General features: G+C 43.6%; 1 protein-coding gene across 11 annotated transcripts in view; it reads right to left on the bottom strand.

Moving 5' to 3' along the window:
- Positions 1-633: 633 nt before the first annotated feature.
- kif13a (kinesin family member 13A) overlaps positions 634-15376 on the bottom strand; it is a 37102-nt gene continuing 22359 nt past the window's right edge. For 2 of the 11 annotated variants that reach the window (XM_034610176.1, XM_034610175.1), the window contains exons 17-40: positions 14464-14683; positions 13782-13944; positions 13534-13677; positions 13296-13445; positions 12886-13050; positions 12576-12749; positions 12344-12495; positions 12134-12266; positions 11810-11956; positions 11345-11377; positions 10312-10411; positions 10077-10203; positions 9935-9990; positions 9720-9844; positions 8586-8762; positions 8411-8503; positions 8162-8314; positions 8006-8074; positions 7846-7896; positions 6931-7018; positions 6652-6803; positions 4676-4840; positions 2597-3791; positions 634-2199 (exon numbers count right to left, since the gene is read on the bottom strand). In XM_034610176.1, coding sequence (XP_034466067.1) covers positions 2066-2199; positions 2597-3791; positions 4676-4840; positions 6652-6803; positions 6931-7018; positions 7846-7896; positions 8006-8074; positions 8162-8314; positions 8411-8503; positions 8586-8762; positions 9720-9844; positions 9935-9990; positions 10077-10203; positions 10312-10411; positions 11345-11377; positions 11810-11956; positions 12134-12266; positions 12344-12495; positions 12576-12749; positions 12886-13050; positions 13296-13445; positions 13534-13677; positions 13782-13944; positions 14464-14683 — 4166 coding nt within the window. In that variant the 3' untranslated portion in view covers positions 634-2065. Of the gene's footprint in view, positions 2200-2596; positions 3792-4675; positions 4870-6651; positions 6804-6930; positions 7019-7845; positions 7897-7996; positions 8075-8161; positions 8315-8410; positions 8504-8585; positions 8763-9719; positions 9845-9934; positions 9991-10076; positions 10204-10311; positions 10412-11344; positions 11378-11809; positions 11957-12133; positions 12267-12343; positions 12496-12575; positions 12750-12885; positions 13051-13295; positions 13446-13533; positions 13678-13781; positions 13945-14463; positions 14684-15376 lie in introns of those variants that run through there. The other 9 variants (XM_034610173.1, XM_034610171.1, XM_034610174.1 and 6 more) reach the window with 8 other exon arrangements.

The raw sequence follows: 15376 nt of genomic DNA on the forward strand, positions 1-15376 counted from the left end.
GACTGGAGCATTGAGCGGATTACTGTGTCACAATATGAATATTAAAATAACAATGAATCAACAAGAAAAAGGGGGAACTAGAAAACATCTGACAACTGCAAGACTGACTGCTTGGTGGAGGGATATGGCCACATCTCTCAGGGAATAATACAGGATGTTACATTTTGAGACAAATAATCATTTAGGTTGTAAGACCTTGTCATTATAAATAGATATTTACTAAATATTCTCAGGTGCACTCCCTACTGAGGCATGAGTCCTGCAGCGGCCACAGGTTCAGTTCTGACGACTCAACCCTTAGCTGCATGTCTTCCTCACTCTCTCTCTCTCTCTCTCTATGTTTCACATTTAGTATCTGTCCTATCAATAAAGGCCATAGTGCCCAAAAATATTACCATTACAAATATTATTACTGTGAAAGGAAATTTGGGGCCACCTTCCACATGCAAGAGATCTTAAATTACAAATTTATTTCCACATAAACACACCATCTAATCTGGGAGGATGTAATAAAATGCTTCACAGAATCTCTTTTAGAATCCGTCTGTATATCCGTCGTCTGCTATATTAAAATATGTGTTACACAACTAAAACACACAGACCTGATGAATGAATAAAGAGACAACACAGCGCGCTGATTGTAAATGTTCTATTCTAGAACATTTTGTACCAATTAAAACAGTTTGAGATACATTATAAATACAATTCTGTACATTATAATAGTGTAAATACTATGTTCAAATACATTTCTATTTACAACTCCTTATAAGGGAGAGCAGCTTTGTTCTCTTCTTTAATGTAAGGTCTTGGGTTTCTTTCATTTACGTGAAATAACAGCTTGAATACAAACTATTTCTAGTCAGTTCCACAGTTCACCACTTCCATAAAAATATAAGTTCATGTAGGACAACGTCTCTCCATAATTAGAACGACTTTTGCAGCGTTATTCTCTCACGTGATTCTGTCCATCACCCAGCCATCCAATCCCCCGTGGGAGAAATTGCATTACTGAGTACCTTTTAACATGTAGTCTAATACACAAAATAAAATGCAGATGGAAGAGCAGTTAAAAAGGTGTTTCAATAAGTCAGTTGACGAGGCTGGGTGGCATTTTGAATGTGTCTGAGCGCCGTGATATACACACACAGGTTTTCAGGTCCACACAGTTTGTGATGAGAGTCTGGGGGTTTATGTGCCGGGGGCAATAAGGCATCAGTACCCAGGCCTTACACGAAGCCTAGCTGCTTCGCTCCATGAATTAAAGTGACAAACACGTGTTTCTTCAGTCACCTCAGTTAGAAAATATTTGATCGGTCCAATATGGAAGACAGTCGGCGGCCTCTCCAAGAATCCTCTCCAGTGCAAGCGTTCAAACAGCAACAGTCTCATGCTGGATGGGAACATTCTCCTCCACAGTGTTACAGTACTTCAACAGGATAATTTAACGTGATAACTGCACTTAAACACTGAGAGCAACTCAGGTTTTGCAGATTCGTCCTCTGTTCAGGGTATGTGGCATTACTCCTATGGCACTAAGCGTTACTTGGACACATAGATACAGTATATAGTGAATACCTCCACACGTGTACTTTAAAAAAATAGCATATTACTCATAACAGCAGATATGGAACCGTAGTTCTTTGGTTACCCCTGACATATCATATTCATGTAAATATCATCGTGTATTAACAGTAGTACATTCTTAATCTTCATATCCAAGATTACTCCACTATGAGCCAAAGGGGAAGATGCATTGTCTTACAAAAATAGTAAATATACCGTTCAGATACCAGTTTGTGAAAAAAGTACGTGGGTGATATTTCCGTATGGACTCCCAGTCAAAAGTTAAGGTCTCTATCAAAAACATCAGCGTGTAGAAAACTCAGATATGTGCATAGAGAAGTTTCGGCGATCAGGATAAACCACAATGAAATGCACAGGTCAGGGAAGCAGACGAGTCGTCGGAATACATCAGCTCAGAGAGTTGAGTGGTAAATACGATGGAGGGTGAGAAGCCACCCTCGGGTCTCTGCTGTTCCTCAGAGGGCTGCTCCTTCTTTGGGTCCTATCTGATTACAGTCTGGGGTTCTGTGTCCATGGAGGGGGGTCCTCTGGTGAGACGAGACGGTTTGACAAACACACCGTGGCCTGGGGGGCAGCGGAAGTACACCCTGCCCTGGACAGTCCCGTTGTGCTTACCTACGGGAGGGTCGAGAAGGTCATCGGATTAGGGATCGTATGTTTCTCTGAAATTCATAGCCAATTAAATGCTGTTTTCCAAATAAATAACTCGAACTGAGGCGTTTATCTTTCATAACGTGACACATTTCTGATCACACATAATTATCTGTCTTTTTCAAAATGTACATCTGTATTTGAGGGTTAAAGAAATCTGCTACAAAAAGAAAAGCATCTATAAGGAGATTCCTACAGTTTAAATTTAAATAAGTATTAGTGAACCGTGACTAAGTTATTAGAACATTTGACAAATGAACTTGTCAGTGCCCTCTGGTGGAAAAATTATGTAACAACACCACTATTTCTACATTATCTGTATCATGTGTTAAACTAAACTTGTTCCTCTAAAATTACTCACCCACTGCCATGTCCAGTTTCACACCAATCCAAATTCCCTTGGCAAACTCTACCCCTCCAACATAGTGGACTGTTCCTCTCCTCTTCCCCACCCACACCTGCTCCCCAGGCGCCATCCAGTCCGGGAGCTGAGCCACAGGGGTGCTCTCATCCCCGCTGGAGTCCCCCGAGGGCTCGGCACTGCTGGGGTTAGGACTGGGACAGGGGCTCCCGTGGGGCAGATCTCCCTGTGTAGGCTCCTGGATCGGAGGCTCTCCTCCCGATCGCCTCACTGGGGCACAAGATGCAGCCGGGGATGGTGATGCTGGAGGTGGGGCCGATGCAGAGGGAATTATTTGGGTTTGAGATGGAGCTGGGACTTTGTCAGGAACACTAACTGGGGCTCTGACTGAAGTGCAAACTGTAGTTGTGTTTGGGCAGGTCACAGGTACACTAACAGAGTCTTCGCTCTTGGGATATTTGCATATTGCATTTTCAGGATTAGATGCGACACCAGAGGGGGGTTGATTGCTGGTGTCACATGGTTCTACGTTATCAGGTTTCTTCTGCTCCACATCCTCCGGCTGCCATCCCTCTGTAAGACGTGCTAAATCGCTCTCTGCAGGGCTGTCGTCAGCCCCTTTGAAGTCGGTGAACTCCTGGCTGGTGCCGAGGACACAGTTGTGAGGCAGAGGGAATGTTTGCTTCTTGTCTGTGCAATTAGTAATACAGACAAGTGCGGAGCCCTGAGGGGGGGCGGGCAGATCCTGCACCGTGTCTGCCGAGAGAGGAGGCTGCTGAGTGTCGGTCCCTGCAGATACACCTTTGGCTTGGGCGCAGCCTCGTCCAGCGGAACAGCCGAGGGAGTCCTGTTGGTCTCTGGAGGTGCAGCTGAGCTGGTCAGAGCTCTCACTGGCAGTGAAAGGCATGTCGGACAGCGTGGCGTTGGAGGCACTGTGTGAAAAGTAGCCACTGGTGCAACTGCTGGCCGTGGGGCTTCGGGACACCTCTCTCTCGCTGCTCCCGCCTCCACACCGGCTTCCCTTCAAGTCAGAACAGGAGGAGAGGAACCCCTCCTGGCTCTCCAGAGTGGCGTTGTAGATCTCAAAGTTTGCAAAGTCCTCTGGGATATAAGGCTGGAAGCCGCCGTGATCCTGAGGGCCCTGATCCAGGTTCAGAGTCACATGCAGGTCCGTCTCCTCGTCCTCAGAGTCCTGCTGATAAAAACATTGACAGCAGGACAGAAGACACAGCCCACCAGCCATGTTGTGAGACAGAGCCTGTACAGAGTAATAACCTACACAAACAGTTTAAAAGATGAATGAAGACAATGATTAAATGATTGTGATAATGGAACATGGAAATTATGTATTTATGTTTGTAATGTGGCTCCGCCTTCAAATTAGTTGTTGCATCACTGTAGTCACGTGTGAAAAAACATGGCGGTATGAGCATTACACTGCAGCTTTTTAAACATTGTTTAAACATAGTTAGAGCCACTTGAATTAATGCTGAATAGTTCTATCTGAATAGAGTCTATTCACTGCACAATAACTAGTTCTACCACGATAAAGAGCAACTCAAACCTAGTTTTGTCTGTTTCTGCAGAAACACAGTATTTTATGCCATATGCCAGTATGCACTGGACATGTAGTAGTAGGGAACTGAAAGTATACAACAACTACCACCTGAATTTTATTCTCAAAATTTAGTCACAATTCATTGAGCCAATTACTATTCAGCTAAAATAACTCTTCAGGGATATGCCTGATAGAAAATTATACATGTGTTTGTAGAAATCCGACTCTCAGTGAATAAAATTATGACTTTAAGATTAATATTGTGACTTTATTCTTGAAATCTCTGATTTCTTTCTCACTATAAGTGGCTCTAATACTCTGTTGTCCACTGGCACTGGTACCAGCACAAAGACTGGTTGAAGAGTGCCCTAGGTGTAAGCCTGGAAGCAAAGTATATAACCATGTGAACATGGGTAAGTGCAACGCTAACAGCCATGTGAGCATGTTACATGTCAGTGTGTGTGTGTAAAACTCTTACAGTAACCTTCCAAGCAGTGTGCGCTGGATTGTGTAGCACTTACAGCAGTGCGTGGCAGTGTGTGGCTGAGCTGTCTGCTGGTGGGAGTGGTGGTGGGGGTGGAGGTGGAGGTGGAAGGCTTGCAGTGGCCCTCGCTGCCTGCCCTGGGCCGGCGCCAAGGGCAGGGAGGGGGGAGCAGTGCAGGGCTGTCCACGCATGAGCGCATGCTCTGCAGATGGGTCAGAACAACAGCACACACTTCACACACACACACACACAACATGCATGGAGCTGGGCAGGCCAGTTACACAGTTAGCGGCATGCAGTGCTTGAAGTGTCCTAAGTACGTGTAACAGTACTTTTTATTGCACCCTAACTTCTTGTGAGTTTGTGAACAGTTGTTGTTTAGTTTCTTGACTGTTGTTTGAGTTTGTGGCAACTGTAAAGGTCCAGTGTGAAGGTTTTAGGGGAATCTATCTGCAGAAACAAAATATCATAACCAAGTGTTTAATATTCTAAAACTAAGAATTGTTACCTCTGCCAAGGAGGTTATGTTTTCATTGCTATTTGTCTCTCTATCAGTCAGATTACTCAAAAGGTAAAACACAGGCTTCCTTGTTACTTTGTGGAGGGGTGAGGCCTGACCCACAGAGAGCCTGTTACATTTTGGAGCGGATCCAGGTATAAATGTGCAGATCAAGGACTTTTTTTTTTCTTTAACATGGCAAAATAGGGCGTTAACCTTGATGGATTATCAACTAACTAGTTGTGTCTTTGTGACCTTAGAATGAGCCCTTCATATCTACACTGGGAATGAGTCCTCTTACACCATGTTGCATGTTTCTACAGTATCTCAGAACGGACAAATAGAAACACTGGCTCCACAGAAGCTCTTTCATGTTTTGTGCTACCTGGGGACCACTGGAGCTTCTCTTTCACGCTTGGAGGGAGAGGGTGAGTCAAGTGTTCATTTGGTTACAATCTGCAGCATCACAATCCTACGTGCAGACTGTAGCTGCTTACACACCACTGCAGTCACACGCCCAGAAAGCTTTCTCTTCTCTTCTACTTTGACGCTGCTCCTTCCAACCACAGTGTCCTTGACATGAGCTACATTTGGAAAGTACCTGCACCTCTTTTAGTCCACTTCAAGCACAGATGAAAACAAATCTGCAATGTTAGTTTCAATTGTTGAAACAGCCACAAACTATCTGGAAAATCCGACGATCACAAACAAAAAAACGAAATGAGACTTTACAGCAAACTGTCGCCTAATTACGTTTTGAGATTATCTCCAGTTAAAATTATGGGCTGTGGTCGAAAAAGTCTTTTTTGGCTGAGAAAGTTTCATAACAGAGTGATGTTGAAAAATGAAAACATATTCAATTCCTAGTTAGCAATCAAAGTCATATGTAAGATGAAAGCACACAAGTCTGGCAATAATCAACTATGGCTCCTTGCTCAGTTGCTTATTTCTATTTGATAATGATTATTTGAATGGTTTGTTTTGTCTTCATTTTCAACAGAATCTTTTTAGTTTCTTGCGAAAACCTCTTTTATGAGGAAGTGTGATTCAGTTTTAGTTGCAGGAAACCTTACTTGAATCATAGGACCACAGCGTGGAGTCACTGTATGTGTTTTAAATTAAGTTGGTTTAAAAAAAGTGCAGTTGGGACTTTTTTAGCACCACGGTTTTTGAATTTCTCCTTCACCACGTGATGTTTTGTGTGAGGAAGTGGTGAGGAAAAGAGAACATTCAGACTTTTCGACCACAGCTGTGAGTTGTGACATGAAGACATTGTGTTTTTCTCATCCAGTCACACAACAGCAAAGCCATTCTCATAAACGAATGATCAGGCAGCTCTGGAAAATTAGTAATATAGTTGTCATGTTGTGGAAATGTAAAATGTCAAAATAGTGTTTGAGAGAGGACTGACAAAAAGTAGAGGTATGTGGGATTGAAGAAAAGTTCAATGGAATCGGGAACAGCATGAATACTTTGCTCTTAAGAGAGCGATCATTTAACTCCTCCCTGCTTACCTCTTGTCCCAGCAGCGGCCGAGCCTCCAGGGCTTTCTTCACCTTGTTCTCCTCTTTGACCGGCAGCAGGGACTTGAGGAACTTGGGCGGCTGAGGGGAGAGGACTTTGAAGGGGCTGGAGTTGAAAAAGATCGGGCTCTCTGGAACCAAACCTGTGTGGGAACATGCAGTTAAAACCCAGCTGCCATGTAGCAACACACAAAAACTGTTTCTTACTCAGAAGCAGTCAGGACTCATCTAGTGTTTCCTGTTGCCAATCTTTTCTTTCCTGTACTTTACCTTGGTTCTCCTTGTTTTTAATGGGAGTGCTGCAAAGGGAGCCATCCTGAGGATTGCAGCTGGAGCTGTCCACATGATCACAGTGATCCTAGACAGGGACACAAGGGTCATGTTTGGCACTTTCATAAAGTTAAAGTAAAGTTGAAGTAAAGCTGTGCTCAGACGACAGAAACTTTGGGGCTGATTTAATCCTGATTCGGCCCTTTCAAGAATCAAAGGAAAGATCTTTTCTGGAACCTGAGTTAGTACAGATTATCTAGTAGTGTGAGGAGTTACAGAGCTATTCTTAAACCTCCTCAGCTGCCCGCAGAGTCACTCTGGGGCGGGGCATCCCAATAATGATCATGTTTGATATTTAGGATTTCAAATCGGGATGATTATGTCAGTGCTTTCCAAAAAGAACCACATCAGACAATGAGAGAGACAAAGAGAATGGAGCGGCTGCCAGTGCTGCCAAGCAAAGGTAAACAATGGGAGGCTAACATCAGTTAGCGCGCTACTGTTGACAGTTATTATAACGGACAGTTATCTGAAGAAAAGATAACCTGTGTTGGCCACATCTTTCCGACCATTTTCTCATCCAGACTCGTTTAGCCAAGATGTCACTCCACGCCACTATTTGGTTTACATCTGCTTCTCCTTGAAGTCACTTGAGAGACATGAGGTGGTGCGTCGCTGATTCTGGAAGATTCTCTTAATATATGTAATCATTTATTCTTTAAAATTATATATTCTATAAAACTATATTCTGAGCCCAGTTTAAGCTTATACTATAATATACTATATTTTTAATTATCTACAGTCTCCATGTTAAGCCCCATAGCAACCCCAAGATGAAGAGTCACCTCTTCCAAAAATCATAAACTGTGTGTTTTTCATTATCAAAGAAGAAATCAGAAGAAGCAGAACTCTTACCTTGCAGTCTTCATCCTCACAACCTGTCAGGTCTGTTTTACTACATGAAGACTGGAGAGCAAGAAGAAACACGTCGTCAGTGTCATCATATTTAATAACGGTTATTTCCATGTGGTTCAGTAAGTGGTGCAGTGGGTGATGTGTTCATTACATGCTGTACATTTGGTGTGCTGATACTCCTTCTTAGGTGTCTCCCTTTAGCAGCGAGAGCTTCCTTCACTGTCACAGCCTGCAGAAACAAGACAGGTGCATCTTTACATCTCAGCCTATGGATGAATTATTTTCAAATCATACCTAGTATCCCGATATACAGTACCTGCCGTAACCTTTCTAGACTGAGGATGTTCTCCACTTCCAGAACTCCCCGTGTGTATTTCTCTATGTAGGTTTCTCCGTCCTGAGTCTCCTCGCAGTCGCCACGAGCAGCCATGAGGGCCAAGGTTTCCCTCTCCTCTGGCTCCTCTGAGGCCTGCAGAGGAAAGACAAACACCAAACTGGTTATTAGCAACATAGAGGGGAAGCAGCTTTCGTTAGAGAGGTGGAATCACTTTATAAGGAGTTTTACCTTTGGTATGTTGGAAACGATTTCATAAATCACACCACAGGAGTAAAGTGTGTTCTTTAGCGACATTCTTCTCTTGAGACTCTGAGTAAAACTCTACAAAAAAAGAAAAATAATTAGAGCATTTCAACTATATCCACTGATTTACACTGACAACCTCAATCTGCCTCCCATTCACCTGTTTGTTGTAGATGTTGACGGCGATCCGCTTGCGGAGCACCAGCTCCATGGAGGCAGGGTGGCTGAGCTGCACCGTGGCTTTGATGATCAGGTAGATGCGTTCGTTGGGAGATGTTACCCGGTTGAGGTGCACAGAATCGTGGATGGACGAGTCCCAGGAGCACACTGCCAACAACTGGCAAATCAGAAGAGTTATGTTTTATTTATGCAGAAATAAAACTCCACAGTCGAATGCAGAGAGAGAATCGGTGCCAACAGTTTGTGATGTGACAAACAGAAACCTGGATTACAGTCGGGAAGGTGGGCTGCAGATTTTGGGTTTATAGCTCATGACTAATCTCATCACATGACACTGCAGGGTACTGTCTTGAGAGTGCTGCTGCTCAGCATCAAGGAAAGAGAAATTAAGATCACGTTTCCTTTAAATGCTTCTACGCATGCTTTCATGCAATTACATCACTCTATAATTGATCAATTGTGCACATAACAAAACAAAAAAGATGATGCCCTCAAGTGTCTGTGTAAAAATCTCACAAAGTAACTTTCAATAGCAATTAAGGAAGAAAAATCAAAGTTACTGAGCATATAGACTTTTGAAAACAGTTGACAACACATCCATTAGTAGCTGAGGAAGTTTTAGTCTATTGGCAAACTGACAAATTATCTGCCATGCTCATTACCTACACCAAAATATGTTTTTGTCCTATTTGTTTGTTTCTTTGTTTGTGAGCAAGATTACACAAAAATTACTCAAACGATGTTGATGAATCTAGATGGAAGGACGGGACATGGCCCAAGAAAGAACCGATACATTTTGGCGTGGATCTGGACAAAGGCGCAGATCAAGGAATTTATTTTATCACTTTCTTTAATATCGTGAGAGGCACTCATTTGACATTTTTACTGATTTTCTCAAAGAATAATTCATGGATTTTGAATAAAAAATCTGATTTAATTAGGAGACTGATATCGATAAGTGTGAGCAATTTAGTGCAGCTTAATTGCCTTGGTGGAGGTATGCGCTCTACTGAGTGCCACTCTAGTTGATACAGAAATGCACAAAAACATCTCTTCTTGAGTGCAGCTTCCTTTTTGGCCACAGCAGGTCAGAAAAGACCATCCCATTGCTCACCTCCTCATCACTATGTCTGATGATGGGCAGATAGAAGAACTGGCTTCCGTGCTCCTTAGGCAGGATGGAGTTAACGCCTGCAGCATGTGGGCCCGTCAGCTGCTCGTTCACTGTCAGATTATCCGCTGGTGGAGAGAACAGAGGAAGGCAAGTGTTTATAAAGCCTGAGAAAATCTGTGAAACATCAGTTGACATAAAGGATGTGTCTGCCTCACCATTCAAGTCCAGGAAGAGTACAGGGATGTGAGCTTCCATTCCTGCAGGTGGGGTCCTACAAGTAGTTGAATATGAGGTCAAATATGAGCTTCAAATGGACTGAATGTCTGACATGTGTTAGAGTCTAAATAGCTTTGTTACCAGTCTGCAGGAGCCCCAGGGATGCCACTGCCAGGTGCAGGTACCAGCACTGCATTTCTCTCTTCAGTCAGTCCAACCCACTGCTCCACCAGCCGAGCCTCTCGCTCAATATCCTCCTCTGACTTTTCTGGATTTATCAATTAGGGAAAGAGGCGTTAAATCACAACACATTACGAAATTAATAAAACTAGAAGAGAATCTAAGCATCAGCTGTTAGACAGAACCTTAGACGCACCTTGTTTGTTGATTATTTTCTTGATTTGTTCGTCCAGGTACTCCCGACGTTTGATCAGAGCTTCTGACCAGCGCTCTCTCACACAGTTGAGATCTTCCTCCTGGAGGCAGACAGAGACCAGAATCAGTGACACATGACTCAGTGAAGAGAGGATCTGCTGCAGGACTCCGCAAAGTGTTACCAGGTGATGGGTGGACCGGGCTGGCATGTTTGAGGGAATATCATATTTACTTCGCTAATATCTTAAAAAAGCCAAGTGAAGCTAATCCTGACAGAAGTCCCCAAACCCAAGGTGTTAAAAACCAAAGCTTTCTGTCCTGTATTTGTGTTTTTATTTATTTATTTATAATTAATAGTAATAGTTCGGAAATCTTTTTTACTTCCTGGTATTAGTACTGGCATTAGCCCCCAAATTGGTCAGGCTTAATTATGCTCAATCTTTTTAAAAACACACCTCCCTTTCACCCCTTTTACACTCACATACATGCATTCACACATACACACCTACATGCGTGCCCTCACATGCAGCCACAGCCAACCAAAGTCCTACCTGGATACACAGCAGAGAGCAGATCCCCCTCTGTACTGTCCACAGTAACAACACACCTCAGAGCACATCACACTTCAGACATCAACACGCATCCACCATGCAAAGTGCTGTAAATCATGCAGCCATGCAATGCCCGTGTGATTAAGTGAGGTTTATTATTCCCACAACTCGTCAGTAGTGAGAAGCAAACGGGGGCATTAGTGTGCGCAACCTGAGCGGGAAGGCGAGCGGGAGTGGGATGGTTGGCAGGCGGACCCCGGCTGGGAGCTCAGCCATGGGTGGGACTGTATTTTGCACAGAGGGCTGCCAAAGAATGGTCGGTGTGATTGATCATAAATGATCCACATGTGCAGCTGCTGTTTAATAAAGCACTCTTTTAGTTGAGGGGCACAGTCCTCTGTGAACACATGATCAGTTGGTTTCCGTCATGCTGCAGAGTGAACTATAGGGGGAGCAGCAACAGGGAGGGGACTGAGATGGTACCTGATAACTATCCATATCCTCTTCCGCCTCTCTCTGGCAGGAGAGAACACACTCAGTCAAATGTGGGGAGCACAAAAGTCCTCAGAGGCACCGCTCGTGTAACTTACAGTTCGATTGTATGAATGTGGAAAATCTGACGAAAATGATTCTGTGACTATTTATAATTAATCAAACAGTCGCTTCCTGTGTATCAGTGCATGTTAACAGAGCTAACAGGGAACTAATGAGTTTTCTCCTTTAAACAAACTGCCAGCTTTCCAGATGAACCAGTCATGGCCTGAAACCAGAGATAGGCTTAACGTAATTTGGCTGAATCAGCATAATATTGAATATCACTGGCATGAGAAGAGCACACAGTTCCCAAAACACTGTTCTGATTGAATGCAGAATTAGTTATATACACATATAATCCAATTTTTGTCTACTTAGCATCAGTGAGAATATGTAAATAGATGTTCCACAGACCTGGTAGCTGTCAAGAGGTCTCTGCAGCTTGGTGGAGCGAGCCGACACACAGCCAATAGAGATGGACAGCAGAGCCTCCACCAGCAGAGGCAGAGTGCCTGAGTTTTGGACTGGTTTCACGCAAACCTGCAGCCTCCTGGAGTGACCCTGCTTGGACGAAACCCCAACATATAAAACCTCAGAGTGCTGCTTTCCACTACTGCACTCTCAAACTATTTCATGTCTGTTCATATTGACACAATTAGTTATTATCCTCTTAAATGTGTGTTTGATCTTGGGCCAGTCAGACCGAAAGGGAAACTTCTGCATCAGTTTTTCTCTGACCTGTCGTAGTTGGAAGACTCCTCCGGTGCTGCCGTCTTTTCCAGACTGCAGCTCCACAGATGAATACTCGCCCTGCTCGTTCAGCTCCTGGATGGAGGTCAACAGCTCGACCCTGCGAGACACCTCGCTCCACCTTGGACAATCAAAGGTCCAGATTAGTGAGGTCTGAAATGTCACCGCGTCGGTCCGAAGTCTGAGTGAAACATGTACCTGTCTCTGAGTGTTTGGGTCTGGGCCTCTAGTGCATCCAATTCCCAGAGTGAACGTCCATTCCCAGCACAGCGGTGACCCCAAACCTCTATCGCCAAAGCTCCATCAGATATAAATTCTAGAAACTCGTCCGTCACATGAACAACATAGTCCTGCACAAAGACAAGATTTTATACAGTGAAGCTGCTTTAACAACCTCAATCTGAAACAACCAGCAGCTCCTTTTTCTTACCTTGCATTGATCAAACTGGACAGTAAACTGGGCTTCAGGGCTTCGAGGGGAGGGTCTGTCTGGGCTAACCATGGGAGGAGCCACAGTGGGCTCACCATGCTCCCAGAAGGTGTACTGACAGAAAACAAAGTTGGACAAGTTGAGCGGCAGACCTGTGGCCTCCCTGATCCGCACCTGCAACGAGAAATAGACAGAATGAAGTTACTGAGGGTTTCTGCATGTTGGTGCATTTTAGAAACAAATGTCCTCCAAAAGCAGAGGTGATACAAATGTGTAGTTTGGTTAGAATCCACTGAGAAGTGCCTTTTACCCTGCAGGTGAGCCTCTTAGCCATGTGGACGATCTCCCCATTGGTGTCCATGACCTCATAGCAGCTACTCTCACTGGAGTTTTCTGATGAGTCATCTCCCCCACACAGACGCTCTGGTACGGCACCACTGACTCGCATCAGCTCAATGTGCAACCGGCCTGCAACCTGTACACACAAGCAGGATAAGGGTGTTATGACTTTAATCTTAAAAAAAGGTTAGACACATCCTCAATGTTTTAGATATGCAAAGATATATTATATAGATTTTAAAAGTAAAATGTACATGTGAAAACGTTCTGATAATTTCTCCATCTGTATTTCTCTTTTTATAATGATTTTCAAGTGGCATCTTTTTATTTTTATAAATGTGATTAATTTGCATTCATCTGTTTATGTTGGTGCACCCTTACCTCCCCCTGTTGGCTGATGATGGGAACAGCGTATTGCAGTTTAACATCATGGAAAAGGCACTCGAGAAAAATGTTGGCCACTCCTATCAGGTTGTGGTTCTCTTGTGCCTCATAGAATGGATCACAGTGCTTACTGTTTGCTTTGTAATACTGAAAAAAACAAACAAAGGAGCAGAATAAATAATCCTTTTTTTCTATCCTACTTATCTTTTCCTCTCTCTGGTTCCTGTTTTCTCACCAGCTCCTCTGTGCCTTCCCTCCAGTCACTGTAGTGGTCTCTCATGTCCACCAGTTTGTTCTCCAGCTTCTCAATGGTCCAAACCTGAGTCCCCTTCCCTTTCCTCCGCACCTGGATGGCCGGCTCGCTCACTATCACTCCCTGCTGCATAAAAACAAACGATGACAGATATTTTAGTACATATACACAGAAGACAGTAAAATCGGCACCAATGTGATGCCACATTCTTTGCAGTTCAGGGGTCTGACCTTGCGGTTGGCGCTGAGGTTGGCCGCAGGAATCTGAAGGGTGACCTGATAGTCCGTCAGTTTGTTCATCTCCTCTGCCAGAAAGTTGGCTTCTCGCACCAAAGTGTTGGCTTTCATCACCTGCTCCCTGAGCCGAGAGAGACTCCGACGAAAAAGCTCATCGCTGTCAAATGCACACGCACACACATTGATTCATGAACATGAAAACCTGTCATTATCTTTTATGTACGGTCGTTCTAGATTGACATAAACCGGCATTTTACATTTAATGACTGACTAAACTACGACTTGAAAAATATGTTTTGAAGTATAAACACTGATCCATGCATCTCAGATACTGCTCAGGGAAAAGGAATGGGAAAATCTCTCAGTAAAGTGAATGCAAAAGTAAGCAAAAATGCTGCGTAATAGCGACAGATGTTTTTTTAGCAAATTGCAACAAGATCCACTGTAAATCATCAGCTCACCAACTGACCTCACTCTTTAAAAAGCTGAAAATCAACTGGGGGGCACGACGGTCTTGCATAAGGCAAATCCTGAAAATATTTCATCCACTTCTGATTAAAGCAGAAATATTCACAGGTTATATAAACAAGAACGGTTCATGAGGCCTCCCTGCAGTTGCCTCCCTGCAGTGTCCAGTTTGTGTATCATTGCATGTGTGTCTGCGTGCTCCACTCACCGCTCCTCCGTCCACAGCCGCAGCTTGCTGTGAGGCGTGTGTGTCGGGAACGCGAGGCGGTCACTGCTGCTGCGGTGGTGCTGTGGTGCTTTCTCAGGAGACAGCTGTTGCCTCAGCGACTCCAGCTCTCGCTCATACATCATCCTCTGCTCCTCCAGAGCCGACCGCTTCTCCTCCAGGTACTGCTTCTCCAGCACCTGGACCACGTTCTGCATGGGGTCTGCTCACAGGAAAAGGACAAATGAAGACTGTGTATTCAAGCCTGTATTTAAATTGTACTACAATACAGATAGAGTTAATCTGGGGGGCTTCATCATCATTGCCGCTGAAAAGCTTTCTGACGTGACTCAGGTGAAACTATTGTTCATGGATGATTTAATTTATGAAAGTTGTATTCATGTTACACAGCAAACAGCAATGAATAACCGTGACCCATTAAGAGTGACTAACGCAAACAATGGAGCTGACTAACTGGCTAGCTGTGTGTTTTTCCTTTGTTATTTTGTCATAGACAGACAAAGGCACAGGTAAAGTGGATATGAAGCAATTGAAGGGCGATCAAAATGAAACTTTAAGTTACGTTAAATAAAATTATAGATTTCTCTGGGTTTGAACATTGTTGCTATCTTTTTGGTTAATGAAAGTACAGTAAAAAAATATCATAGGTATAGTAGTTTTTAGACAGTTAGACACAAATTTCTTTATCAACTACTCTTTAATTTCAACTTTGCTACTCCACCTTCTCAAATATGAAGATTTACTGCTTTTATCTATTTGATATCATATCATATTTATATTGTATAATAATAATACACTGAATATCTTAAGGATTTGGCAGCTGCTCAAAGAAAGTGAGCTAGTTGAACTCGGAGAGATATGATATCATTTTGTGCTATTTCTGTCATTTTATTGA

Source organism: Hippoglossus hippoglossus, chromosome 16, assembly GCF_009819705.1.
Source record: "Hippoglossus hippoglossus isolate fHipHip1 chromosome 16, fHipHip1.pri, whole genome shotgun sequence".
Lineage (NCBI taxonomy): Eukaryota > Metazoa > Chordata > Actinopteri > Pleuronectiformes > Pleuronectidae > Hippoglossus > Hippoglossus hippoglossus.